General features: G+C 44.1%; 1 protein-coding gene across 2 annotated transcripts in view; it reads left to right on the forward strand.

Annotated features, from left to right (window-relative positions):
- Positions 1-26924, forward strand: part of LOC123999472 (junction plakoglobin-like) — a 63445-nt gene that overhangs the window by 18627 nt on the left and 17894 nt on the right. For both annotated transcript variants that reach the window (XM_046305310.1, XM_046305311.1), the window contains exons 2-4: positions 18307-18361; positions 18826-18990; positions 19429-19682. In XM_046305310.1, coding sequence (XP_046161266.1) covers positions 18346-18361; positions 18826-18990; positions 19429-19682 — 435 coding nt within the window. In that variant the 5' untranslated portion in view covers positions 18307-18345. The remainder of the gene's footprint in view (positions 1-18306; positions 18362-18825; positions 18991-19428; positions 19683-26924) is intronic.

Genomic DNA, 26924 nt, shown 5'->3' on the forward strand with positions numbered 1-26924 from the left:
TTTGACTCCCTTTGCAAATTTTCAATCAAACGGCAGAATTTTCTCAATCTCTTTAGCTGTTATTCTCTGCTTCCACTGGGCGTTCCACTGATTTCAAAACTCGGTCAACTTCTTCCATGACAACCACGCTGTTGATCGCCGCTTCTTCCCCATCACTGTCACCAGAAGACTCTACAACGACTGCTTCAACGAAAATGTGTTTTACCTAAATCAGGGATTTCCTCATCGTCTGATTCATTTTCAGAGTCAGAGAGAGTCAGCATGGCACGATCGTCCTTCAGAAAGTATTCCATCACAACTTTTCCCCACTGATCTTTGTCGATAGTGCCTGTTAAATTCAGGACAGCACTTTTTCAGTTCCTTATGACATCTTTCAAAAAAGACATGGTAGAAAGGATTATCTGCACATACTGAGCAGCTCATGTTATAGACAGAAGCATGCTACATGGCATACTAATCTGAACTCATCTCTCGGCATGTCCAGCCTATCCATTATCTCAGCCAATCGTGGCTAGCGGGAAGGTTCCTGTCTTTTTCTGTGGCTAAACCTACTAGGCCTGTAATTTAACAATTTTATTTGTATTTACAGATAGAATACAAGTTTGTTATTAAGGCACATGAAAGTTTACATGTTCCAGAAGGCATTTTGATTAAAAAAAACATGTATATGTATGTATTTGTCAGTGTGTGTGTGTGTGTGTGTGTGTGTGTGTGTGTGTGTGTGTGTGTGTGTGTGTGTGTGTGTGTGTGTGTGTGTGTGTGTGTGTGTGTGTGTGTGTGTGTGTGTGTGTGTGTGTGTGTGTGTGTGTGTGTGTGTGCGCGCATGAGAACAAAGCAGTGGCGACAGTGGTTAAGAGACATGACCTCAGATAATTCGGTGCTGTGTTTTGTGTGCTTATCAGGGATTTTTGAAGGAAAGAGTGACGTATTGCAGGCCACAATGCCACCCCCTGAGGCTCTCTCTCTCTCACACGCACACATGCACGCACGCACACACACACACGTACACATATATATATACACACACACACACTTTTATCTCTATCTGACAGAGCCAGTTTCTCTCTGGTCAAGGACAGCTCCCACATGATCTAAGAAGAAAGGAGGGCAGAAGGGAGAGGTGAGTAGAGGAGAGAGGAAGACAGGAGGAGAAAGTGACAGATCTAGACAGGACAGAGAGCGGGAGGTAGAGATGATGAGAGGACTTAGACTTGTTGAAATAGAAATGAGGTGGTTGCCAAAGGAGGAAAACATGTTTTGTTCAGAATATATATATATTATTTTCAATAATGTTTAGTGCTAAAATGTAGCATGCAATGTCAGTGGGGAGCATTGCAGTTAGATATGCACCATTTGAATCGTTGCTTTGTCGCTGTGAAAGAAAAGTAGCGTGTGCATGCGTGTGTACAGGTGTACATGTGTGTTTGCATAAGTAATAATATATATAATATATGCCATTTAGCAGACGCTTTTATCCAAAGCGACTTACAGTCATGTGTGCATACATTCTACGTAAGGGTGGTCCCGAGGATTGAACCCACTACCCTGGCATTACAAGCGCCATGCTCTACCAACTGAGCTACAGAAGGACCGCATGTGCATGGTGTGTGTGTGTTCAGGCAAGCCCCAGTAGTCTATAACCCGTGTGTCTCCAGTGAGAGGATGTGTACCAAGCCAGGCCCCTCCAGTGAGAGGATGTGTACCAAGCCAGGCCCCTCCAGTGAGAGGATGTGTACCAAGCCAGGCCCCTCCAGTGAGAGGATGTGTACCAAGCCAGGCCCCCCCAGTGAGAGGATGTGTACCAATCCAGGCCCCTCCAGTGAGAGGATGTGTACCAAGCCAGGCCCCTCCAGTGAGAGGATGTGTACCAAGCCAGACCTCTCCAGTGAGAGGATGTGTACCAAGCCAGGCCCCTCCAGTGAGAGGATGTGTACCAAGCCAGGCCCCTCCAGTGAGAGGATGTGTACCAAGCCAGGCCCCTCCAGTGAGAGGATGTGTACCAAGCCAGGCCCCTCCAGTGAGAGGATGTGTACCAAGCCAGGCCCCTCCAGTGAGAGGATGTGTACCAAGCCAGGCCCCTCCAGTGAGCCCGTCGACTCCTTTTCAATCGACGACTCCTTTCAATTGACGCCTCGCTCGGAATATTGAAAGCCCTGTCTTCTCCAATTACCATCACTGTCTCCCCCCACCTCCTTCACTTTCTCACCTCTTCTTCACAATCTCCTCCTCTCCTCTCTTCATTCCCTGTTCCTTATCTCCTTTGCTTTTCTCTCCCATTTTCCTTTCCTGCCCAACACTCTTTCTTTTTACTTTTTCATTCCTCTATTGCGCCATATCCCTCCTTCTCCTATTTATTTTTCTACTCATTGTCTTCTCCCTATCCCTCTTATTTGTCCAGTTCTCCTCTCTCTATCTCACCTCGCTTGCCCTCGGTCCTCACCTCCGTTGAACCGCTTTCCACTTTCCTACGCTCTCTGTTGCCTTGTCTTTTGCTCAGTCTGTCGGTGGCAGAGTTGGAATTGGCTGCGTTGCTACGACATCATGTAGTGCTTCAGTATGCAAAGCTGAGAAGCTGGCTGGGTTTTCACACAGTGCAGCGACAGCATAATGTCCTCCTGGCATCACACACCAGTGGATGAGAGGCTAAGTAGTCCCTGTTAGCAAACCAAGCTCGTTCATTTAGAAAACCCACCTACATCTTTTATAGAAAGAACTGTGAGTTTTGGCAGTAATAAGTTGCTTCCTGAATTCTGTTGTGCAGCTAAGACACACATTTTTGGAGGCCTCTCTCTCTCCCTCGCTCTCTCTCTCTTTCTCTCTATGATATTTGAGATCCATTTTCTTCTGGCAAGGCAAGCTAGTATCTTCAAGTGTTTTCTCCTATGCATGTTATATTATTTTCCAGACACGCTCAATAAGGATTTTGGGGGATTTCCTCTGCTCCCTTCAAACAGAGGGAAAGTAAATTCTACATCCATCCGATATAGAAAATTGGATTAATGTTGCCTGTAAATGAAGGCTCTAGCCCTCTGCCTCCCTCTCACCAATACTATTTCTGTCTTCCTCAGTCACTCTCACTCTCTTACTGTCACTCTTTCCTCTCTATTCTCATCTCCAATTTTCACATTCCATCTCTCTTTCACCCCTCCCTCCCTCTCTCTTTCTTTTCCCCTCTAGTTCATTCTTTCTATTTCATCTTCTCTGTGTATATCTTTTTCTGCTTCTTTGTCCATTTCATGCACCCCTTCTTCCTCTCATCTCTTTCTCTCTCTCACCCCCCCCCCCCCCCCCCATCTTTCGCTCTCTCTATCTGAGGTCTCTGTGGTTGGGCTCTGCTTTCCATCCCGTGGGCACAATTCCAAAGCGAGCCGTTTAGGCGCTCGGCTGATTTATTTTAACGCCTAGTGTGTAATCGCCACAATTTCGCCCCGCCCACCAAGAGCCAGAACTCTGTTTTTCTTCTCTTCTTTGGACTTCTCAATCCTTCTCTTCATTTCTCTCTCTCTCTCCTCCTGTACTAATTTCAGAGTCCGTCCCCCTCTTACCCGAGCCTGGCAGGGATTGGTTTGTCTTATCCGTTTATCTGTTCCTCAGGGCTGTGGTAGGGGGCTGAGGGTAAAATGCAGGGAATGGGGGAACTAAAAACAACACATCAAGGGAAACCTGGAGAAAACAAACATTTGGCCGTCCTCATCTCGGTCCCTGAAGCTTTTTTTGCTTGTATGAAGGAGGACTGGATAGATGTCTTATCCGAGTGTGGAGCGTGGATAAAAGGTTCTGCCGCAATAAGGATGTTATCTGCTGGGTAAAACGCTCGTCTCCCCATATCGCACAATCAAAGAAGCGGCTAGCTGTGGTTGGTACCAGGGGGAAGTAGCGAAGCAAAGCTGGGGATGGAACTTGAAAGTCCTATTTGGAGGGTCGTTGTGAAACTCACACCACACCGCATTCCTCACAATGTTCACAATGTTCTTTTCCCCTTTCTACTTTAAAACGACTGAGTTGATTTTGGCATGTTATTTGGAGCATGCTAGCAGGGGTCCGTGCAATTTTGCCAACAAAATTATATTTGTAAGCCATATTTCTGGTTGCGTACTGGACTCTCGCATCCTAGTTATCCATAAAAGGTATTCAAACCCTGTGTGGAGAGAAGGATGTGGGGAAAACCTGGTATAAAACATGTCGGGCAAATTTGCACCAGTTTACTGATATAACTAGTAAATAGAGCTGCTATAAGTGGTTATGGCCAGGGCACAACCTGTCCCCCAACCTGCCATGGCCAGGGCGTAACCTGACCCCACCCTGGAATGGCCAGGGCATAACCTGTCCCCCACCCTGTCCCCCCACAATCCTCCAGGCACTGCACTGTAGTGAGGAAATGCAATAGATCATTTTGATTATTTTATTTACTGTAAAGCCTGGCTTTCTCACCCCGAACCTCATCCATTTGCCTTTTTTTCCCTTCTCGTACTGCTGAGTCTGCTGTTTCTCCTACCAGTGACCTTTGAACCCCTATAGACACTTTCTGCCATATCCAGGCTTTTGCTCTACTGACCTTGACCTGTGAGGGTCGGCCCTAGTGGTGCCATCCACACTATCTATCTAGCATTGGCTCCACTGTACCACAATGGCCTGAATTCTAGTCTGTGTCCATCCCTCCCTGCTTTTCATTTTCCTTTCCTCAGCTTTAATCAACCTACAGCGAGCTAGCCACACACAACCCTCCCACTCATACTGTTTAAAGTCATTCTCCGTTGGCTCGGGAATCTCTTCCCATTTACTCGTAGCACAGGAAGGCATGCCAAAACGGATAAGGGATCTGATGAGTGAAGATAGCTCAAGCCCTCCGCGTTCTTCTCTCTGAAGACCTGATGCTTTGATCGTTCCCCTCCGTCAGCTTTGGGCCCAACCTTCTGGGCCTTTAAACCATGCTCCTCCCTCCTTCTCATTCACTGGCTTGTAAACGCACACGGCCATATCCTCAAGTGCATTGACTGATTACACACAAAGATGCAGACATGCACGCGCGCACACACACACACACACACACACACACACACACACACACACACACACACACACACACACACACACACACACACACACACACACACACACACACACACACACACACACACACACACACACACACACACACACACACACACACACAGACTATAGACTAGCGTGGGAGCTGCAGACAAGGCCCACTCATTGCTTGCAATTATACTATGTCAGCAAACTTGCTGCTAGTGGCTAATGGACTCACTCTGTCCATATCGGTGTGAGATATCCTATAATGCTCATAGCGCCGACAGAGCGAGAGAGAGGGGGAGAGTGAGAGAGAGAGAAAGAGAAAGAAAGAAAAAGAGAGAGAGAGAGAGAGAGAGAGAGACTGGAACTTATGATGGTGGTTAGGTTAGCATCTTCTTCCACTCACTCTGTGCTTAGTTAAAATCCTACAGAGGGGACAGAGCAGAGGGGATGGGTGGGAGGGGGAGGTTAAGAACAGAGGGAAATTCCTTCCTCTCTACTTTTAACACAACAACACACCATACCACAGCTGCAATGTCAGCCCATTGGGGAAGGAAGGCATGAGAGGACAATGTGAATAGTATGGTATAAATTAGATGACATATGTGTTTTGTTCAGGAGACTATTACAGAATAAGCTACAGTCCAAGACGGAGTACATGTGATCATTATGTACTGTATGTTATGGTTTGGTGTGTCTTTGAGATGACTGCCCATTTGGTAGAAGGGAAGAGACCTGTGGTGGAATGGTAGGATGAGGGTTGTAGTCAGACTGCAGATGTGTTGTGTTTGCAGTTAAACTAGATGTTTGTTTTTTTCAATGTTTTTTTTATTTGATTTGAGAGTTTAAGGCTCTCTGTCAAATCATATAGTGCAGCTTACGGTCCGCTGAATGAGACGCTTTTGAAAGGGAGAGCTTAATCACTGTAAGGGTTTATTTCTATTGGCTCTCGTTCAGACTCAATAGAGAAACCTTCATCCCTCAACCTTCCCAAGAGCACTTGATATGAGCTATTGAACTGGCAAATCACATCCAGAAACCAGGTCCAGAGGATCCATTCCAATGTCGACAACAACAACCAAAATGAATCGGATAAGAGAGCCCTTTGTCAACATTTACAGACTTAGACACAATAACCGCTTCAAAGGACCTAGACTGGTGTTACACTTAATAGTCTGATTGGGCTTCATCATGGTCTTCCTCACTCTCACTGTTTTCATTTCAGCACGCTGCTGCAGTGCAGAGGAGCAGGATTTTAGTAGAATATTTCCCATCTTCGTGGATCTTTGACTGGATATGTCAGCTAAATCATTTGGCTTTAGTCAGCCTGTGATTGGGTGCGATTCTATCAGTGTCCGTATGTGGGAGCACACGTGAGAATGAATGTGTGGCCATGTGTAAATTTTATTCCCACTATGTAGACTGACACCTTTATTTACGGTGTTGATTCGTGACCAGCTGTCGACATGTTCCTGATATAGACTCCTCTGTGCAATTCAATAATACGTGACTCTCCTCACTCTCTCTCTCTCTCCGTGTTTATGCAGCAATTTCATATTTCACGAGGCTCTGATACCTCCGCATGGTCACTATGCAGTCGGGACAGAAAAAATCCAGGTTTGTCAGAAGCAAGTAGATCAAATGAATCACGTCTTGGTCAAAAACCACGATAGTGCCTCAACCATTTTAAAGTGTTTTTCCCGAATGAACAGACAGCCAGACATTGGATTGGATATGGATGGTGCTGTAAATGTCATCCCCAGCCTGATCTGATCCAGTAGAAATGACAGCGAGACTCCGCGACCTTCAACCTCCCTTGTTTACTTTAAATTGCAGGAAGTGTTGCTCCCCCTCAGGGCGTCAATTACATGCACGTTGACATACCACAGTGTACTGTACACATACGCAATCACTCACACACACACACACATTCACAGTAACACACACACTTACTCTTGCGCACACAAACAGACACCACAGCGCCCCAGCGTGACACTCACAGAATCCATCATGGATATTAGCAGGGGGTTCGATCTCTCCCGTGTTTACGTTTCATCGTTCTCTCATCATTCCCCGGGATCCCCATTCCTGTCGTCAGATGTCCTGATGTTCTGTGGGCTGACAGCCTCCATCCACCAGAGAGAAAGCAGAAGCACTATCGATCCCTGCCTTGCGTTCCCATTGATTTACCTACAGGCAGCACTTTCTGGGTCTTATGGATTCAATAGGATGCCATTCGGCCTGTAATAAAGACCACCTACAACAAACAAAAACATTTTGACTGCTCACTGTGAAGGTTATTAGAATTTTTTAAAACTCTGAAATGAATGTATTTGCATTCGTAATGATGTCTGATGTAGCAATGGGCATTTTGGACTGTTCGAGTAATCTTGTCATTTACTCCGGTACTCAAATGAAATGAAAAAATATATATCATAAAAAATATATATGTGTCACATATCAGTTTGAGAACAATGTAAAAATAAATAATATTTGAATGAATAAAGCTGCATACAAACATGGTCTCTTGAGTAAGGCAGCTTCAAAATGTAGGTGTTTCAGCCTAGCTCAGTGCTTTCTGTGGTGGTGGGGCAGCCAGTGGAAAATACGGTGTCACGACTTCCGCCAAAGTCGGTCCCTCTCCTTGTTCGGGCAGTGTTCGGCGGTCGACGTCACCGGCCTTCTAGCTATCGCCGATCCACTTTTCATTTTCCATTTGTTTTGTCTTGCTTTTCACACCTGGTTTCAATCCCCCAATTACTTGTTCATTATTTAGCCCCCGGTTCCCCCATGTTTTTTTGTGAGTGATTGTTTTGTATGTAGTGAGGTCTGTTTATGTGGGCTCTCTTTTGTATTGCATTTGATTTATGTTGTGTAAAGTATGTTTATTTACTCATACCTGCTGTCCTGCGCCTGACTCCTAACCAACTACACACAGACCGCATTACATATGGAGCGTAGGGGTTGCTAATGTTCTCTAATTGCACTGTGATTGGCTCAGTGTTCTTTCACACATGGGGGCACTACGTCACCGCCAAATCTACGGGGAGAGCTCGAAATGAACTGTTTCACTGCCATACAAGGCTCAGCTGATAGCCAGGTGTAGCAGTGGTAAGGTGTTAGGACTGCTGTTGGGACAGCTTTATGTAGGCCCTAACAGTTTGTGGGTACCGTTTGTCACCGTTATAGTGCAATTCATGTATTGTTTAGTGTTGTGTAGTAGCTTTGCTGGCATGTATCCCAATTCTTTGGGGGGGGGGGGGTACCACCAAGATTTACATGCTAAAATCACCACTGAACATGAAACATTCAGAATAATCCATTTCCTCTCCAACAACATTCTCCCACTCAGAATTCTACTCGGATGAAGTTATTGACGAGTGTGTTTATTTTATTCCTGTATCTGACTTTCGAGGTTCCGTTTTTCGCAATAAACGTGTTTCAGTGGACCATAGCTTTGGCCTTGGCTGAACAGACGGCACAGTCTGAGGCTTGTGTTTTCAAAAGCATGCTTGGCTGAATATCTTCCAGAAAGAGTTTTCATGCCCTTTAATTTGCATTTTATGTTTCACACTGTTGCGCAGGTTTATCCCTCTTTCATTTGTTACTGTTGAGTGTACCTCATTTCCTTTCCAGAACTGCATGTCCAACGGCAGTTTACCAAACCAAACACAGGCTATATCGTTCAGTATCCGCTCTTCCGTACTCTGATTCTCAGCACCCCCATGTAGACTATTTCTCGAAACTATGAATAGCTTAGCTTGCAGACTCATAACGAGCGAGGGAGGCGATAAGACAATGATGACCGGAGTCTCGTTAGGCTCAAATAACATTCGTTAATTAGCGAGTTTCCTAGGGATTAATTCCCTCTCCGTTTTCCATGTGCAGAACTTGTCAAGATGAGAGGGATTGTTCTTTTCGCCGCCTCTCAAGATCACCAGTCACCGCCATGCTGGCACATATCCGTCATCCCAGGGCCGCTATGCGACTCCTTCCCCCCGCTCAGCACTGCTAATAGCAGCAGATTACTGAAGACTGAAGATGAAAAGGCTTTCAATTCCCCACAGAGACGTGTGTGTGTGTGTGTGTGTGTGTGTGTGTGTGTGTGTGTGTGTGTGTGTGTGTGTGTGTGTGTGTGTGTGTGTGTGTGTGTGTGTGTGTGTGTGTGTGTGTGTGTGTGTGTGTGTGTGTGTGTGTGTGTGTGTGCGTGTGCGTGTGCGTGTATGGCAGACTTGGTTGTCCTGTTGAACTGAAACTGCTGTGCTGGGATACACGCAGGAGATAAGAGGAGGTCTTTTCTTTCAGCATCCCCTCCCCACACCTCATTAGCGAACAAGGCTTCCAGGGGACATCAAAGGCGCAACCATCACACACAAAAGAAACGCATCCCGATTCCCGAGGATTTTTTATCATCTAAATTTAGATTCTAAAACCGCTGTTGAATTGACGCCAGCCGTCATGAAATGACGGTTTTCAGAAGGGGGTGATAATAGGATTTTTCACTTTCGATCATCACCCTGTCGCTGTTTTCCTCAAATCTTTGGTGGCTGTTTGAAGTTGCGGGAAGCGATGCGACTGCTTAAAGCCACACTGTCTGCCTGTCTGGTGTCTTTGAATTGAGCCACCAGCTTCAGGACTTTTTGACGTCTTTAGAACAGAAAGCTGCAGTTGTTGTTGTTTGTTTTGCCTACTTTAAGTAGCCCATTAGGGGAATATTACGATTCTTGACAAAAAGTTGGGAAATTGTTTTTCAGACTTCATTGAAAAGTAGAGAGGTCTCCTATGGATGTCACCTCAGTCTAGTGGCTGAGTCTGGCTGGGAACTGGAACTGGGTGCAGTCGGAAGAATGGCCAACTAATGAATTCATGACACCGTTGTGACAGGATCCATTTGTTACCTGGCCTTAACGTTTGGCCCGATGGTGTCTTTTTAGTAGAATCTCTGCCGTCGGCACAGCGCTTGCCAGTGCAATTTAAGATTAGGAGAGAGGGAGAGAAAATAAGTTGTTCCTCATTGGGGGCATGTGAGGTTAGGCATGTCCCTTTTGTGATCCCGAAAATGCAGTTTTCAGATCTCCGATTCGACCTGTATCCTCCTCTCCCTTGTGCTCGGGTTCCTTGCGAGCTCTGCCCACTTACGTGGCAGAGATGAGATAATTAGCCCAGCCGTGTGAGGCAACGCTACTACTCTTACTGGAACAAAGTCTCTGGTAATTACTGGGAAGAAATCATTTGCTTCATTTATCCTCTAGCTTTGTAGTTTGTAGCACATTAAGTTCTTATGCCAACTCATTATTACAGAAATGTATTCCGAAAGCTCCTTTGAACAACCAAACGAATCACTTTTATCGTGCTTGTGTGAAGGGCAGTTCTTTTGAACTAACTTTTTTTTATTTTTAAAGTGAGAGCAAAAAGTAACTGGCAATAACGTCTTGGTTAGTTGGTCTAATATAATAGACCACGATTCCTTTCTATCTGGTCTGTCACATCATTCCATTGAAATCAATAGAAAGTTCACCACTAGCGAGGATAGTTTTTTTGTCATGCTCAAATCATTTGTCATCCTCTGCGACTCATTTGGAGACTTTCTTATGACATCTGGCCCTTGGCTGCGCTTTAAAAAGACACTGCGTAGGGCTGAGCTACGGCACAAATTAGCCGAAACCCTGCTGTTACCTCTGAGTTTGAATGCTAGTCCATGTTGCTCTCGTTCACATGGGGAACCATGAGTGATGGTGCGACGTTGACATCTACTAATTCCCAATATCCTCCTATCCTATTCTGTGAGTGCACCATGTTTCATCACCTCGTCGATCTCCAGAAGTACATTTTAGTGACATCATTTCCGTTTATGATCACCCGCCATCCTACAGTGATCAGTCTGTATTGATTGATGAGTATTCATATTAGACCAGCTACCCTGTGGAGTTTAACTGCTGGAGTGTAGCCACTTCCAGAGGATGGTGTGATTCAGCCGGACATGTTGTGTGCACTTGAGTAGGTAGGGTAGATCTCTAGGAATATCTCTCAATGATCATTCCAAGTCATTTAGGATTTTTAATAAGCAGAAGCCTGAATGTTTAGAGTGAGACACCCCACTCAACAGAAGTTTGACCCACATGTGTATAGTTTCCCGCTACCCTACCTGTCTAGGCCTACATCCTGTGCAACTGCACCTGTCATGGCTCAGTGAACTATCATTTCCCATAGGACCTAAAGGGCACTTCCTGCTGAGCACAGTATGTAACCTCAGATTTACTAAAGACTCTTCAGATCCCTGAGCTCCCGTACATACTATACCCTCTGACTCAGCAAATACCTTATAGGAAGATAAGGGACTGCTGCTTGGCTATAGAGTCTATAGAGGTACGCGGGGAAGGGGAGCAGACGGCATTAAAGAATTGTGAGAGAGGGAGATACAGTAAATACTGCAGAGGTTTTGCAGTTTGACTCAGCAGATACTATTCTCAGAGAGAAATGGGGTTGGATGGGGAGAGAGGGGGAACTGAGTAATGGGGTAAGATGGGGAGAGAGGGGGGGTTGGAACTGAGAAATGGGGTTGGATGGGGAGAGAGGGGGAACTGAGTAATGGGGTTGGATGGGGAGAGTAATGGGGTTAGATGGGGAGAGAGGGGGAACTGAGAAATGGGGTTGGATGGGGAGAGAGGGGGAACTGAGTAATGGGGTTAGATGGGGAGAGAGGGGGAACTGAGTAATGGGGTTAGATGGGGGGGGAACTGAGTAATGGGGTTAGATGGGGAGAGAGGGGGAACTGAGAAATGGGGTTGGATGGGGAGAGAGGGGGAACTGAGTAATGGGGTTGGATGGGGAGAGAGGGGGAACTGAGTAATGGGGTTAGATGGGGAGAGAGGGGGAACTGAGTAATGGGGTTGGATGGGGAGAGAGGGGGAACTGAGTAATGGGGTTGGATGGGGAGAGAGGGGGATCTGAGAAATGGGGTTGGATGGGGAGAGAGGGGGAACTGAGTAATGGGGTTAGATGGGGAGAGAGGGGGAACTGAGAAATGGGGTTGGATGGGGAGAGAGGGGGAACTGAGTAATGGGGTTAGATGGGGAGAGAGGGGGAACTGAGAAATGGGGTTGGATGGGGAGAGAGGGGGAACTGAGTAATGGGGTTGGATGGGGAGAGAGGGGGAACTGAGAAATGGTGGTTGGAACAAAGAAAGAGGTGGGTAATATTCTGTAAAGTCAGAAAAGGAAAACATACAGTTGCCTCTGTATATATTGGGGAAAGAATGTGAGGGAGAAGATATTGCTTGTAAAGGCTTTACATATCAAAGGCTTCTTGTATACGTTTATCCCTTATACACAATAACTTCTCTGAGTACGGTTACATGCACACAATACTGGTATCATTGTGAATAGATTAATATAATAGTCCAATTAAAATGTTTACATGCTCTGCAAGAAGAACGATTTTCCTAATAATCCTGTTTACATGGGTACTGAAATCAGGCTACCTGATGGCTCTTTGATTGATAAACACAGAAAATTGCCAATCAAAATAAACGTTCTACCACATTATTTTTGAGAAGAATATTTGATTCTGAGTTCGGACAGATTAAGCAGCATGATCAATACCTTGTGCTGGCCACTCAAAAACGTGCAGTATTGTCACAAAAGCCAATGCCACAGATGTCAACATTTTTAAGGGAGTGTGCAATTGGCATGCTGACTGCAGGAATGTCCACCAGAGCTGTTGCCAGAGAATTTAATGTTCATTTCTCTACCATAAGCCACCTCCAACTGCGTTTTAGAGAATTTGACAGTCGGCCCGACCGGCCTCACAACCACACACCACGTATAACCACGCCAGCCCAGGACCTCCACATCCGGATCCTTCACCTGCAAGATCCGGACAGCTGTTGAACATGGGACCAACATTTTACATGTTAATTTGACATGTTCAGTATATTTTTTACCACCCATAATGCTGAAATAATCGCTGGAATTGTCACTCTAAACTGGAACTTTTTCGTCATGTAGTCTCACAGCCGCATCTTTTTGCTGTAAAATGGACAATAAAGTTGCATTATATTCCACTGGGCACTCGCAGATTGAAGTGTTTTTGAGGAAGTTTGGGCTTGTAGTGCAGCATTGCTAACATTGTTTTGACTGTTTACATTCATGAATTTTGACGATGCTTATACGCTAACTCGTCGCCGTGCAGAAGTAAATCGTGGATTCTGTCACCGTGACCTTCAGACAACTCAGGTAAGGGTAATTCGACCCAAATATAGATCTGACCTGAACTATCCCTTTAAGTGACATTTGAGCTGCTGTCAGGGTGATGGTGACAGAAGGGTGTTGTAAACACCTGAATGATTTAGGTACAGAGGACAAAAGCAGAACTCTGCACAGCATCCATGCTCCAAACTCATTTACAGATCAGTGTGATGGTTTCTCTGGAGCTCAGTGTGATGGTTTCTCTGGAGCTCAGTGTGGTGGTTGTGTCTCCACTGGAATACTTAGGTCAGCCTGACATCAAGGTACAGCATGTTACTCTAACTTACTACCTCTACATTACAGCAGCACTGTCAGTCACCAAACAAGGGACCACTTCTTAACATGCAGTCAGCTCCTCACAGGTCTAGGAACAGAGCAACAGGGAGGAGACAACAACAGCACTAGCACCTTTTCAAAGGTCTGAGAACAGTGGGAGAGTGTCAGTGAGTTTAGAATAACAGCAGCAGCAACTTTTCACAGGTCTAGGAACAGTGGGAGAGCATTGGGAGGGAACAACAGGGCCAGCCCTAGGCATAAGCAGCATAAGCTACCGCTTAGTGTCCCAGACTTTTTTTTTGATGGGGGCGGGATTCAGTCGTGGTCTCAACTTACTTTTGAGAGTTTGAATAGTAGAATACACAAGGTGCAGTTTATAAATTTGGGTGTGCATCAGCAGTTTTTCTCTTGTACTTGTCAGTCACTCAAATAGCCCATGTCAGCGAAGATTTTTTAGATGTACATGCCCAGGGGCCCTGACCTCCAGGGGGCCCCCATTGATTTAGTTAGTCACTCGCTCTCAGATATCATAACATAGCTTAAGTCATAGCACAATGTGTAGAATTGCAGGAAATGAACTCACCTTTTTTTTCCTTCTCTGCACCTTCAAGAGTGGGGCCACTAAATTGTTTTCCTGCTAGGTGGGTGGGGGGGGGGGGACGACGACACATTTTCACTTAGGGCCCACAAAATGGTAGGGTTGGCCCTGGGGATCAACAACAATAGAAATAGAATTAACAACAGCAACAGCAGAAGCTTTTCACTGCTCTGAGATCAGTAGCACAGCATGTGGGGAAGGAAAGTTGGGAACACTGGCTGGGTTTGTAATTGGAGGCTGACCGGGGGGGAGTGACAGTGTCATCAGATCCGCGCCAGGAGTTTGGCAAACACGGCGTATCTGCAGCCGACTGTGATGCCAAATAAACGGCCGCTGCTTTCATCTGCATGGCCCGGTGTGTATAGCGGTTAGAGAGAGAGAGAACGAGAGAGAGCGAGAGAGACTGTCATCTCATTATCAGATCCCGGAGATGAGTCAGCCATGGAGAGACGGGATGACCGTTGACCTTGTCTACTACACACACACACACACACACACACACACACACACACACACACACACACACACACACACACACACACACACACACACACACACACACACACACACACACACACACACACACACACACACACACACACACACACACTGTCAGTCGCACACACACATCCACAGTGAAGTATACGTACCCAGGACCAATCACACGCACTCTGTTGACCTGCAACCTATAAACGCACACTGCCAAACTTGCACAGACCCTTAAGGTCAAATAGAAGAGGGTAGATCTGCTGGTGTAGCGTTGTTCAGCTGTGCGTCGTCCAAAAACATCCGCCCTGCGCCTCAGATCCCTGGCAACAGCAGCCTTGATGTACTGTGTGTGTGAGTGAAAAGAGAGAAGTGTATACAAGAGATGAATACAAGAGAGAAGTAGAAACATACAGGGAGCGAAGCCAATAGTTATTGATACAGCAAGCGGGGGACTTGTAAAGGTGAAAGAAAGAATGGGATGGAGAGAAAAGGAAGGAGAAAAAGAGACTAGGTGAATATAAACCATGACCTTCACTGGGACAATGGACAGAAAACAGGAATTTCCCCTCTTCTGCTCTTTCCTGTCCAGGTTATTTCTGGCCTTGACCTATGGGGATACACGTCTATACACACACACACACTTAATACTCTTCAAAACAACTGACCGAGATTAAACCCAGCAGTACGTGGTGTGTATAGCCTACTTTAAGTAGTATCACAGTTGTATTCTACTGTAAAAGGAAATAGAAAAATCTCCTTCTCTTTCTAAATCACAGAGCAGGGGCAACAGACAAGGTTTGAACCAACCGAAGCCTTCAGATAAACTGAATGAACAAACAGACCGTATTCGTTAATGAAGAAGAGTAATATCTAAGAGTAATATGCTAACTGTGTATTATTTCATTATGTCAAGGCAGTTCTGTAAAAATACATTTTGAGTTCCGCCACGTTTTTAAGTGCTTTTTAACAAACGAAATACCATCCCTGGCCACCGTTAGCTGTGTGTGTGTGTGTGTGTGTGTGTGTGTGTGTGTGTGTGTGTGTGTGTGTGTGTGTGTGTGTGTGTGTGTGTGTGTGTGTGTGTGTGTGTGTGTGTGTGTGTGTGTGTGTGTGTGTGTGTGTGTGTGTGTGTGTCGATATGAGACCCTCCGTGGCCAGTTTGATTAATGACTTGAGGAAAACAGGCTGTGTGGCATCATAACAACAACAATTAAAAAAGCAATTTCCCAGAAGCCTTGTGTGTCCCCAAGCGACAGTGAGAGAGTGGTGGAGTTGGTTTTTATCTTTTCCAGAATAAACGGAGCGAGAGGGGGAGGGGGCAGAGAGACAGAGAGAGACTTTAGAGAAGAACAGTGGTTTGGAAAGAGGAAAAAGCATTTGGTGGAAAAGCAATTTTTTTGTATAGAGGGTTGAAGGAACGATTGAGAAAATACAACATAGAGAGTTTAATGGTGTGGCAAAAAATGAGCAAAGAGATTAGGTGTCCATGGAGAGAGAACAGGAGGGATGGATAGAATGAGAGATGGGGAAAAAAGAGGTTGCGAGAAAAAGGCGTGTCTGTGGAGATTACAGAAACAAACTTAAGAATGACAGGAAAAACGGCTTCTGCCAGAAACACCCTTGTGCTGAAGAGAATTGTCAGTTTGTCTTAGACGGTGGAGGTTTCTAAATGTTTCATATCGAGTCCTCACATTCAGGTTTTTCCTCTCAAGGTGCTGCTGAGGTAAACATTGAACGGTAAACTTGAGCGAATGGCTCTCTGAAAGCCCGTTATGACAGTCCAGAAGTCCAAATCTGCTTTTTTATGAGTTATGCTTCTGTTTTTATGTCACCCTGCTATTTTGTGTCAGACAGACAGGCTTCATTGTCTCGTAAGTGGGGTTTGCGGATCGAGGCCCTCACTCAGTAGCATTGGCTCTATGGGAGATTGTGTGGTTGGTGTGGAAACTGGAGGTCTTTCATCTACCTGTCAGTCACGCGGAGCACTTCATTACGCTGTGAAGGGGGTGATGATGAAATGTATGAGCCGTTTTCCATGCCTGGAGAAAAGCAGTTACGCTTTGCTCATTTGTTTTGTTCTCCGTCCGCCTTCCAGTCAGTTTAAGCTCAGTTAAAGAGTCTAATTTGTCATCATTTCTTAGCTAGTTCTCATTCGGTATGGACAAAATGTGGTTTATATATAGGCTAGCATATTGAGTTTTAGATATCTCGCTTTGAACAAGATCAGCATCAGATACATGGACAGTGGACACACACACACACACACACACACACACACACACACACACACACACACACACACACACACTCACTCATATTGCGCTCCACACAACCACACATTCCAAGTAGCCTAGATCACTCATCATGTATTTATAATAATAATAATATATGCCATTTAGCAGACGCTTTTATCCAAAGCGACTTACAGTCATGTGTGCATACATTCTATGTATGGGTGGTCCCGGGGATCGAACCCACTACCCTGGCGTTACAAGCGCCATGCTCTACCAACTGAGCTACAGAAGGACTTTATCACTTTGTTTTATGTGCTGTTCAGTAAGTGGTTAGCAAATAGATCTGAGCTATTTGGCAGAATGGCCAATTCAGACATGGATTAGCCCAGAGGAGAGCAACAAAAAAAGATTTCCCTCCCAAAATTAGGGTCAATAATTGATTTAGCTCCTTCCAGCAAGTACTTTGCAGCTATTTACGTCAGCAACAAACACGCAGAAAACCTCTCTGTTGTCTCCCGGGGAGTATTTGTCACAAACAGCAGGGGACAAAGCTCTTTCCCATAATGCATTTGGATTATTTCTCTGCAATACCACCGCCACCCTCCTCCCTCTGTCACTCATCTCCACCATTGGCCTAATTATAGTCATGAATTAAGCATTGTTTGGCAAACGGAAAGTGGAAACCTTTTCAGGGAGAGACGCTCACCACTTCTTAAATGTCACCGTCTCGTCTCTCCCCTGCAGTAGTTGGGTCGGGCTGTACCGTAGGGACGGGATAGGGAGTCCTGTCCCATTTACGCCACTCTCAGTCCTTACTGTCGTGCTGCACAAACCCAGTTCGATTTAATGGGGACGCACAAACGTATTTTCTGGGGACACTTAATATTATATCGACATTACTGTGACATTTGACATCATTTGGAGTGTCATAGTTTAGTTGTGTCTCGCTTTCATGTAAAAGCATTGGGCCAACAAATAAACAGCCAAAGGTGTTTTTAGAACTTTTCGGTTGTTACCAAGCGGATCATATTCTAGTTAGGTATACAATGAGTTAATACAGTAGATGCTCCATTGTTATACCTTGAGTTCTCCAGCAGGAATAAGGACATTGTAATGTATAGTTGCTCTGGATGCATTTGTTTTTGTTTTTTTCCCCTTCAGATTTATTATCTCTCTGGTGGTCGGTTTCCCATGCATGTCGTTTAGCTCTTATCCAGAGCGGCTTACAGTAGTGACTTCATACATTTTCATATTTATTCGTACCGGTCCCCCAGGAAGAGTAGCTGATGCTTTTGCAGCGGCTAATGGGGATCCTAATGAATACCAAAATACCAACCCACAACGCCGGCGCTGCAAGGGCCAACTGAGCCACACAGGACCATGATTCATGGCCTAATGTTCTCTCTTTCTATGTTTTCCTCTCTTCCAGAAAGTTCTCTCCAAAGGCCAGTTTTGAGACTGGACGGTGATGATGTCCATGCAAAGTAAGTATTTTGTTGAAGACTCACGGGCATCGTTTAATCTGCAAAGAACCATCCTTGATGAGCCAAAGTTTGGAGCACGGTGCTGCTGTACCCTAGAAACACACTGGCAAGCGTCCGCGGAGTGGCTGAGCATAAATATAGTGTCTTGAGGGAAACAACTGGCTCTCAGTCTCACACTATTTTTCCGTATCCACTCTGTCACAAGGTTAATCCAGGGTCTAGGATTGGGAAAAGTGATAATTAGACGCTATGTCACTCTTCCAACTTGTCCCCTCTCTCTCTGCTCTCTCGATCTCCCTCTCTCTACCTACCTACCTCTCTCTCTCTCTCTCTCTCTCTCTCTCTCTCTCTCTCTCTCTCTCTCTCTCTCTCTCCTCCTCTCTACCTCTCTACCTCTCTACCTCTCTTCTCTCGCTTCTCTCTCTTTCTTTCGCTCTCACTTCTCTCTCTCCCTCTCCTCCCAGTGAACGAGGCAGAGAGCTCGGTGAAGGTGGCCGAGTGGCAGCAGACATACTACGCCCACGACTCCGGCATCCAATCAGGCGCCACCACCGTGCGAGATGACGAGGGCACAGAGTACAGCGCCAAGAAGTATGCCGTCACCACCACGTTGGTGGAAAACCCTACAGGTATAAGTTCTCTCTATCTCTCTCTCCCTTTCTCTCATTTTCCCACTTCCCCCTCTCTCTTCCCATCTCCCCCTTTCTCTCTCATTCCATTGTTCCCTCTCGCTCTACTTCTCTTTCAGTCTCTCTACATCTCCTTCTCTTTCTGTACAAATAGGTCAACACTTACTCATTCAATGCCATAATCATGCTGTGATTCACTCACTCGCTCATAGGCCATCACATACGTACACGGGCCAGTTTGGACTGGCTTCATGTCTTAAAATAGGCATGGTTCTTCTGAAAAACTAGGGATTCACTGACTAGGGGCTAGAACCTCTTTCAAAATATCACTAGTTTGAAACACTATCTATGGATAAATCTATCCACGTATCCGTTGATCTCCCCCTTCTCCCTCTCTCCTCCCTCTCTCATCCCTCTCTCATCCCTCTCTACCTCCAGAGGTGGAGGCCCAGTACACCCTGACGCGGGCCCAGCGGGTGAGAGCGGCCATGTTCCCAGAGACCCTGGTGGAGGGCGAGGCGGTGCTGTCCACTCAGACTGACCCGGGTCAGCAGACCAACGTCCAGCGACTAGCTGAGCCCTCGCAGCTCCTCAAGACCGCCATCGTCCACCTCATTAACTACCAGGATGACGCCGAGCTGGCCACTCGCGCCGTGCCCGAGCTCACCAAGCTGCTGGCCGACGATGATGCGGTAACTAACATCGAAGAGTTAAAAAAAAAAAAACGTTGTTATAAATCCCATTTTCACAAAGCACAGACGTTCACACATGAATGCATCAAACAACACTATATCCAACGTGCTCCTATTAAAAACAATCTGAACCTTCAATCAATATTAAGAGGTTAGTGATGCAGCTAATTAGAAGTGGAAAAAGTACTCAAGTAAAATTCTCTATCAAGATATCTTGATAGAAAATGACTCAAGTAAAAGTGAAAGTCACCCAGTAAAATACTACTTGAGTAAAAGTCTACACGTATTTGCTTTTAAATATACTTAAGTATCAAAAGTAAATGTAGTTGATAAAATGTAAGTCAAGGGTCACACTCCAACAATCAGACATCATTTACAAACAAAGCATTTGTGTTTAGTGAGTCTGCCAGATCAGAGACAGTAGGGATGACCAGAGATGTTCTCTTGATACGTGTGCAAATTGGACCATTTCCTGGGAAAATGTATGGAGTAAAAAGTATCTAATTTTATTTAGGAATGTAGTGAAGTATAATAAAAAGTTGTCAAAAATATAAATAGTAAAGTACAGATACCCCCAAAAACTACTTAAGCAGTACTTTAAAGTATTTTTACTTACAGTTTTTCTCAGTCGCTTTGGTGCATTTTTCACATCATCCCTAACATGTGCAAAATAATAAGTGCATTTCTCAGAACAATTTGTACAAACTGCAATATACAATATATATGTTTCTAAAGCTAGTCAGTCACTAAAAATCCATAGTACATCTCCCAAAAGTAAATATTCATGCCAATGATCATGTCAGTGTCATCAGAATGATAAGTCATTGAGTCATTGTTCACGAACAAGGTCGTCAAAATGTTTAGGCATGTTGTCAATGTAACTGTGTACTTTGACAGTATCACCTGTTGTAAACGTAGGCTACAGTTTGGATGACAGTTACTGTATTGAAAATGAACAAGGCTGCACTTCTATTGCATACATCAATTTCAACAGTACTATTTTCATATTACTGTATGTGGGTTATTGATGGAAAGAGACTGGACAACCCAAGGGGCACAAAGGAAAAAAACTAAATTAGAAAGAAACACAGGAAACCACCCCTAAGGCACAACTTTGCCCGCAGCACTGTTGTGCTGTCTCTACACATCCAGACGTTCCTGTCTGTCGGCCCACATATTCTCATCCACATCACACCAGATATTTTCCCTTCCAATGCAACGTGGAAATAATATTTTGGAATGCCTTATCCATCCTCTGCAGGCATCTACTGTGATGTCCTCACATGCTGCATCCATTGCAGCCAGCAGGGTCATCTGTGTGTGTGGCTGATGATCGTACACCTTCCACCTCCATACTGAAAATAACTCCTCAATTGGGTTAAGGAATGGTGAATAAGGTGGGAGGAATTCTACGAGCATCCTCGGGTGGGTCACAAACCATTGCCTTATGATGTTTGATCGATGGAAACTCACATTATCACAAATGACCACATATTTTGGCAAATCCTCTCTAAGCAGACCCCTCTCATCGTCAGGGATGAGAGCCCTGTAGAGAGTCTCTAAAAGGTTGAGTAGATGCTGGGTGTTGTATGGCCCTATAAGGTGGATATGGGTTAGGACACCATGTTCCGAAATAGCAGCACACATGGTGATATTTCCTCCCCGTTGGCCTGGCAAATCCACAGTAGCTCTGTGACCGATGATATTCCGACCCCTCCTTCTGCATTTGTTCAGGTTGAAGCCAGCCTCATCCACATATACAAAGTTGTGAGAGGGTTCACTTGATTCCAACTCCATTATACACTATATCCCAGAACACACAGTTGAATTTGTTTTGGAAAGGAAGAGTGACATAAAATGTACATATATTGCATGTTCCTTCCCACAGCAATGGAAATGTGTGCAGTTTATGCTTACTGTACTAAGTATCACTAAAATGTTGCTGTAAAGTAGTTACATAGATATATGTTTTACCTGTACATGCTGGTACCGTAGCTCCTTAACTCTGTCCTCATTTATTTGGAATGGTACACGGTACCGCTGTTTCATACTCATCTGGTTTCTATGCAGCACCCTGTAGATGGTTGAGATGCTAACCGTAGGGATGTTTTCAAAGACATCGTTGTCTTCTATAATGGTCCTTTGTATTTCCCTGAGTCTCATGGCATTGTTTACTCGGACCATGGTGCAAATAGCCTCCTCATGTTGAGGTGTGAAAAGGCGTCCTCTCCCACCGGTTTGAGGTAATCTTGCAGTCCTATGTGGGGAAAAATGCAGTGATGCATCACACACTTTCACATAGACAAAAACTATGCGAACACACATTTTACTGTAAAACATACAAGTGGGTGCATGTAAGGTGCAGTATGTATCTGTATAGAGTATATTTCTGTATGCTGTGAAATACAAGTGGACTACTGTAATATGAAGCATTGTAGGAAGTATACAGTATACTGCTTATATACAGTAACAGTGCTGTGTACATTGGTGGACATACCTGTTATCTCTTCGAAACGTTTGAACGATTGAGGACACGGTTGATCTCCCAATATTCGGCTGCACCCTTCGACCCGCCTCAGCCACTGTAAGGCCATGATTGACAACATGGTCTACAATAGTGGCCGTTATGTCATCAGATATGCCCCTATGTCCTCTTCTGCCTCTTCCTCTGTTTTGCCTTCCACCACACATCCTTGCTCCTCTTCTTCCTCCTCTTGGCTGTTGACCCTGTTCGTTTCCTGGTCCATCCATTATTGGAAAATTGCAACTCTGTGTTGTGGTCTGTCTATATATGCTTGCCAATTGACTCTTTGTGAGATGCAACTTTGAGCAATTTAGACAACTGGCTGATTGTTGGTTGAACTAACACTTTTACATTCCTTCATGAGTGAGGGTCAATTTCACCTGCACGATTCATCAATTCACGTTTTTGTACAAAAGGTCTAATAGAAATGTGTAAAACTATGCTTGACAGTTTATGACAAATAGTTCAACAATTTTGAATGTAATGGCTTATGCAAGGAACTAATGCCTAGATGTTTTGAGGGGTAAGACTATTCAACAGAGAACCATCTACTATATTTTGATCAACATGACATGAGCAATTGATAATGTGGAAAAAAGCTGACACGTGTACATTATCAATTGCAATTTGTTCAAAGGAATAAGAAAATGCTTTAATGATGTGCACAAGTGACTAGATGATTTGGAATTTGTGCAAGTAGTATCAAGAATTGCACTTTTGATCTAAGAAATGCACCAAAGCGACTGAGAAAAACAGTAAGTATTTTATACCATTGCAGCTAATCAAATTGAAAATATGGCCTTTGATTTCTAGATGAAAGACTTTCCAATGGATGACCTTGTCCCCCCCCCCCCCTCCCTGCCTGCTGGGAGCAATCTTTGATCAAACTCAATTACACTGTTTAAACAAATAGGCTGATATAGTATTCATTCAGCCAGTAACTATTGTAAGAGAAAAGTGTGTACTGTGTACAGTGCATTCGGAAACTATTCAAACCTCACTACTTAAAATGGATTAAATTGCAACGTTTTCTAATGTCAGTGGAATTATGTTTTTAGAAATGTGTACAAACTATTAAAAAAAAAGAACATCTGAAACGTCAATCAATAAGTATTCAACCACTTTGTTAAGGCCGAAATCAATTCTGTAGTGAAACGCTGCTTAACAACTCACGTAAGTTGCATGGACTCACTCCGTGTGCAATAATCGTGTTGATCATGATTTGTGAATGACTACCTCATCTCTGTACCCCACACATACAATTATCTGTAAGGTCCCTTAGTAGAGCAGTTGAATTTCAAACACAGATTCGACCACTGATCACTCCACCCATCAACCACTGAGGAGCATGCTCTCGCAGCCCCGACAGGTGATATTCTGCCCAAACGCTATACACCATTGGCTTTCAAACCCTTGTTCCTGCAGCTACCCAGCGCTTAATTTGGGAAACCAAGTGAAATCTGTTCCGGAACATCAATAGTAACATGTTTTCGAAAACAAAACATATTTCACTAAACTGTTGACAGCCCGTCTGCGCGCTCAGGGCAGGTATAAAGGAGAGAGTGGAGGAGATGGAACTGCATGATGGTGAGATATTCTGTATAGCTGAAGGTAATGTGACTCTCGATTAATTATGAAAATATATTTTTTTTAATCCCTATTAGTAGGCTATTCAAAATCAGGCTAAGTGTAAACCGCCCTGCACAAACAATGAACCAAGGGCTGGCTACATGTTCTCTCCAAGACTAATGAATAGACATTTTGAAGAGTAGCATAAGGTAACCAGTCCACCCAGTATGTATAATAATACGGTCCACACTCAAAGGCGATTATTCAAATTAATTTCATTTTGGAGCATAAGCTAGGCCAATTATGTACCAAGACATCTTAAATCAGTGTTTTTTAAATGTTTTTCTGCCATGCGTAATGTGCACTAGGCTGTGTGTTGTATAACGGCACAATCGTCATTTTTATTTTATTTTTATTTTTTAATTCGGGCTTGGGCTCATAACCTATGTGTGTTTTGAATTAACCATTACATTTACATTTAAGTCATTTAGCAGACGCTCTTATCCAGAGCGACTTACACCTTAGAAAGGCCATTTTGTTGTGTTCGGCTTTCAAACAACATCCACAACAATCAAGTTTTACACTGTTTCAACCTGCTGTTGAACTTCTTAGTTCAAATTGATCATCACAGTGAGGTGAGTTTTTTGATGATAAGTGTTTGATGTGCTTTTCGAAGCACTTTCATGGGTGTCAGAGTGGTTAGAGGGACAATGGAGCCCTGAGTACCAGGCCATTAGGACCTGATGGTAGATGGCAAAATTGAGTACTACCAAACAAAGCATGTTCATAGTGCATAAAAGGAGATCAATGTGACTCAACAGTCACATGGAATTTTACTGTGGTCTTGACTCATGACTGCCTGTGTGGTGGTAATATGGTCACTGCAACAGCCCAAGTCCTTCCTAGCTCAGGGATTTCACAATGGTGGTTTAAAACCTGTTGCGGATTGTGGTCCCTGTACAGGAACCAAAATCAGCGGATATTTCAGAGCGCCACCTGTAGTACTCGATAAAACTCAAACTTTCATTAAAACACACATGCAAGGTACTCAATTAAAGCTACACTCGTTGTGAATCTAGCCAACATGTCAGATTTGTCAAATGCTTTTTGGCGAAAGCATGAGAAGCTATTATCTGATAGCATGCACCCACCGAAATACCTGAACGAGACCTAAACAAAAGATTTAGCGGTAGCCGGCGCTACACAAAACGCAGAAATAAAATATAAAACATTCATTACCTTTGACGAGCTTCTTTGTTGGCACTCCTATATGTCCCATAAACATCACAATTGGGTCTTTTTCCCGATTAAATCCGTCATTGTATACCCAAAATGTCCATTTATAAAGGCCGGTCTGATCCAGGAAAATTCACCTTTACAAGACGCAACGTCACTTTTTAAAATTAAAAAAGTTGCCTATAAACTTTTACAAATCACTTCAAAATACTTTTGTAAACCAACTTTAGGTATTAATAAACGTTAATAATCGATCAAATTGATCACGGGGCGATCTGTATTCGATAGCAGCAAGTCTTGAAATCATCGTCCATTTTTTCACTTTCATAACTTCCTCCGGTGCACCCCAAGACAGGAAGTGCCTATACGTCATCCCACCAAGGATAAACCAGCAATGAAATGCCAGTACTGGCGACATCGTGTGAAAGCTGTAGGCATTGTAAACGGAACCTTATCTATTTTCTATCGCCTTAGACAATATATTGACTGACGGATGAATATTTTTTTGGTGTTTTTGGTGAACAGTTTTCCCTGGGATTTTTACTCCTAAACACGTTCCGTTATAGCCACAGACATGATTTAACCAGTTTGAGAGACTTCAGAGTGTTTTCTATACACACATACTTATCATATGCATATACTATATTCCTGGCATGAGTAGCAGGACTTTGAAATGTTGTGCGATTTTTAACAAAAAGCTGCGAAAATTCGCATCATCCCTAACAGGTTTTAATGGCTGTTATAAAAGAACTGAGGATGGATCAACAACATTGTAGTTAATCCACAATACTAACCTAATTGACAACGTGAAAAGAAGGAAGCCTGTACAGAATACAAGTATTCCAAAACATACATCCTGTTTGCAACAAGGGAATTAAAGTAATACTGCAAAAAATGTGTCAACGCTATTCACTTTTTGTCCTGAATACAAAGTGTTATGTTTGGGGCAAATCCAATACAACACATTACTGAGTACCAATCTCCATATTTTCAAGCATAGTGGTGGCTGCATCATGTTATGTGTATGCTTGTAATCGTTTAGGACTGGGGAGTTTTTCAGGATAAAAAATAAACGGAATGTCGCTAGGCACAGGCAAAATCCTAGAGGAAAACCTGGTACAGTCTGCCTTCCACCAGACACTGAGAGATGAATTCACAGTTCAGCAGGACAATAACCTAAAACACAAGGCCAAATCTACACTGCAGTTTCTTACCAAGAAGACAGTGAATGTTCCTGAGTGGTCGAGTTGCAGTTTTGACTTAAATCTACTTGAAAATCTATGGCAAGACCTGAAAATGGTTGTCTAGCGATGATCAACAACCAATTTCACAGAGCTTGAATCATTTTGAAAAGAATAATGGACAAATGTTACACATTCCAGGCGTGGAAAGCTCTTAGAGACTTACCCAGAAAGACTCAAAGCTGTAATCGCTCCCAAGGGGTCTCGAAAGTATGTAATTTAGATAAATGTGCAAACCTTTCTAAAAACATGTTTTCACTTTGTCACTAAGGGGGATTGTGTGTAGCTAGGTGATAAAAAATGTTTCTATTTAATCACTGTTTATTTCAGGCCATAACACAACACAATGTGGAATGAGGAATGTGGAATAATAACTGGTATGAATACCCTCTGAAGGCACTGTGTCTCTTGTGCTATAGAAGTACTATTATGTCCTCAATCGTGACATTGACTCTGTCACTGTTGTGTGCTGTCCCTCCTCACACTTGAGCACCGTCCTGCTGACTAGCATTGATCCAGTTCCATGCTTGACTAGCTCCTGGTCAAGTGTCAGTTGTGCAGAGGTGAGGACGGAGTCAGGCGCAGGACACAGAACTGAGTAAAATAACGTACTGTACTCTGAAAAACAAAACCGGACAATAAATCCACGCAGGGATAACAAACTCCAACACA

Source organism: Oncorhynchus gorbuscha, linkage group LG16 (assembly GCF_021184085.1).
Source record: "Oncorhynchus gorbuscha isolate QuinsamMale2020 ecotype Even-year linkage group LG16, OgorEven_v1.0, whole genome shotgun sequence".
Classification (NCBI taxonomy): domain Eukaryota; kingdom Metazoa; phylum Chordata; class Actinopteri; order Salmoniformes; family Salmonidae; genus Oncorhynchus; species Oncorhynchus gorbuscha.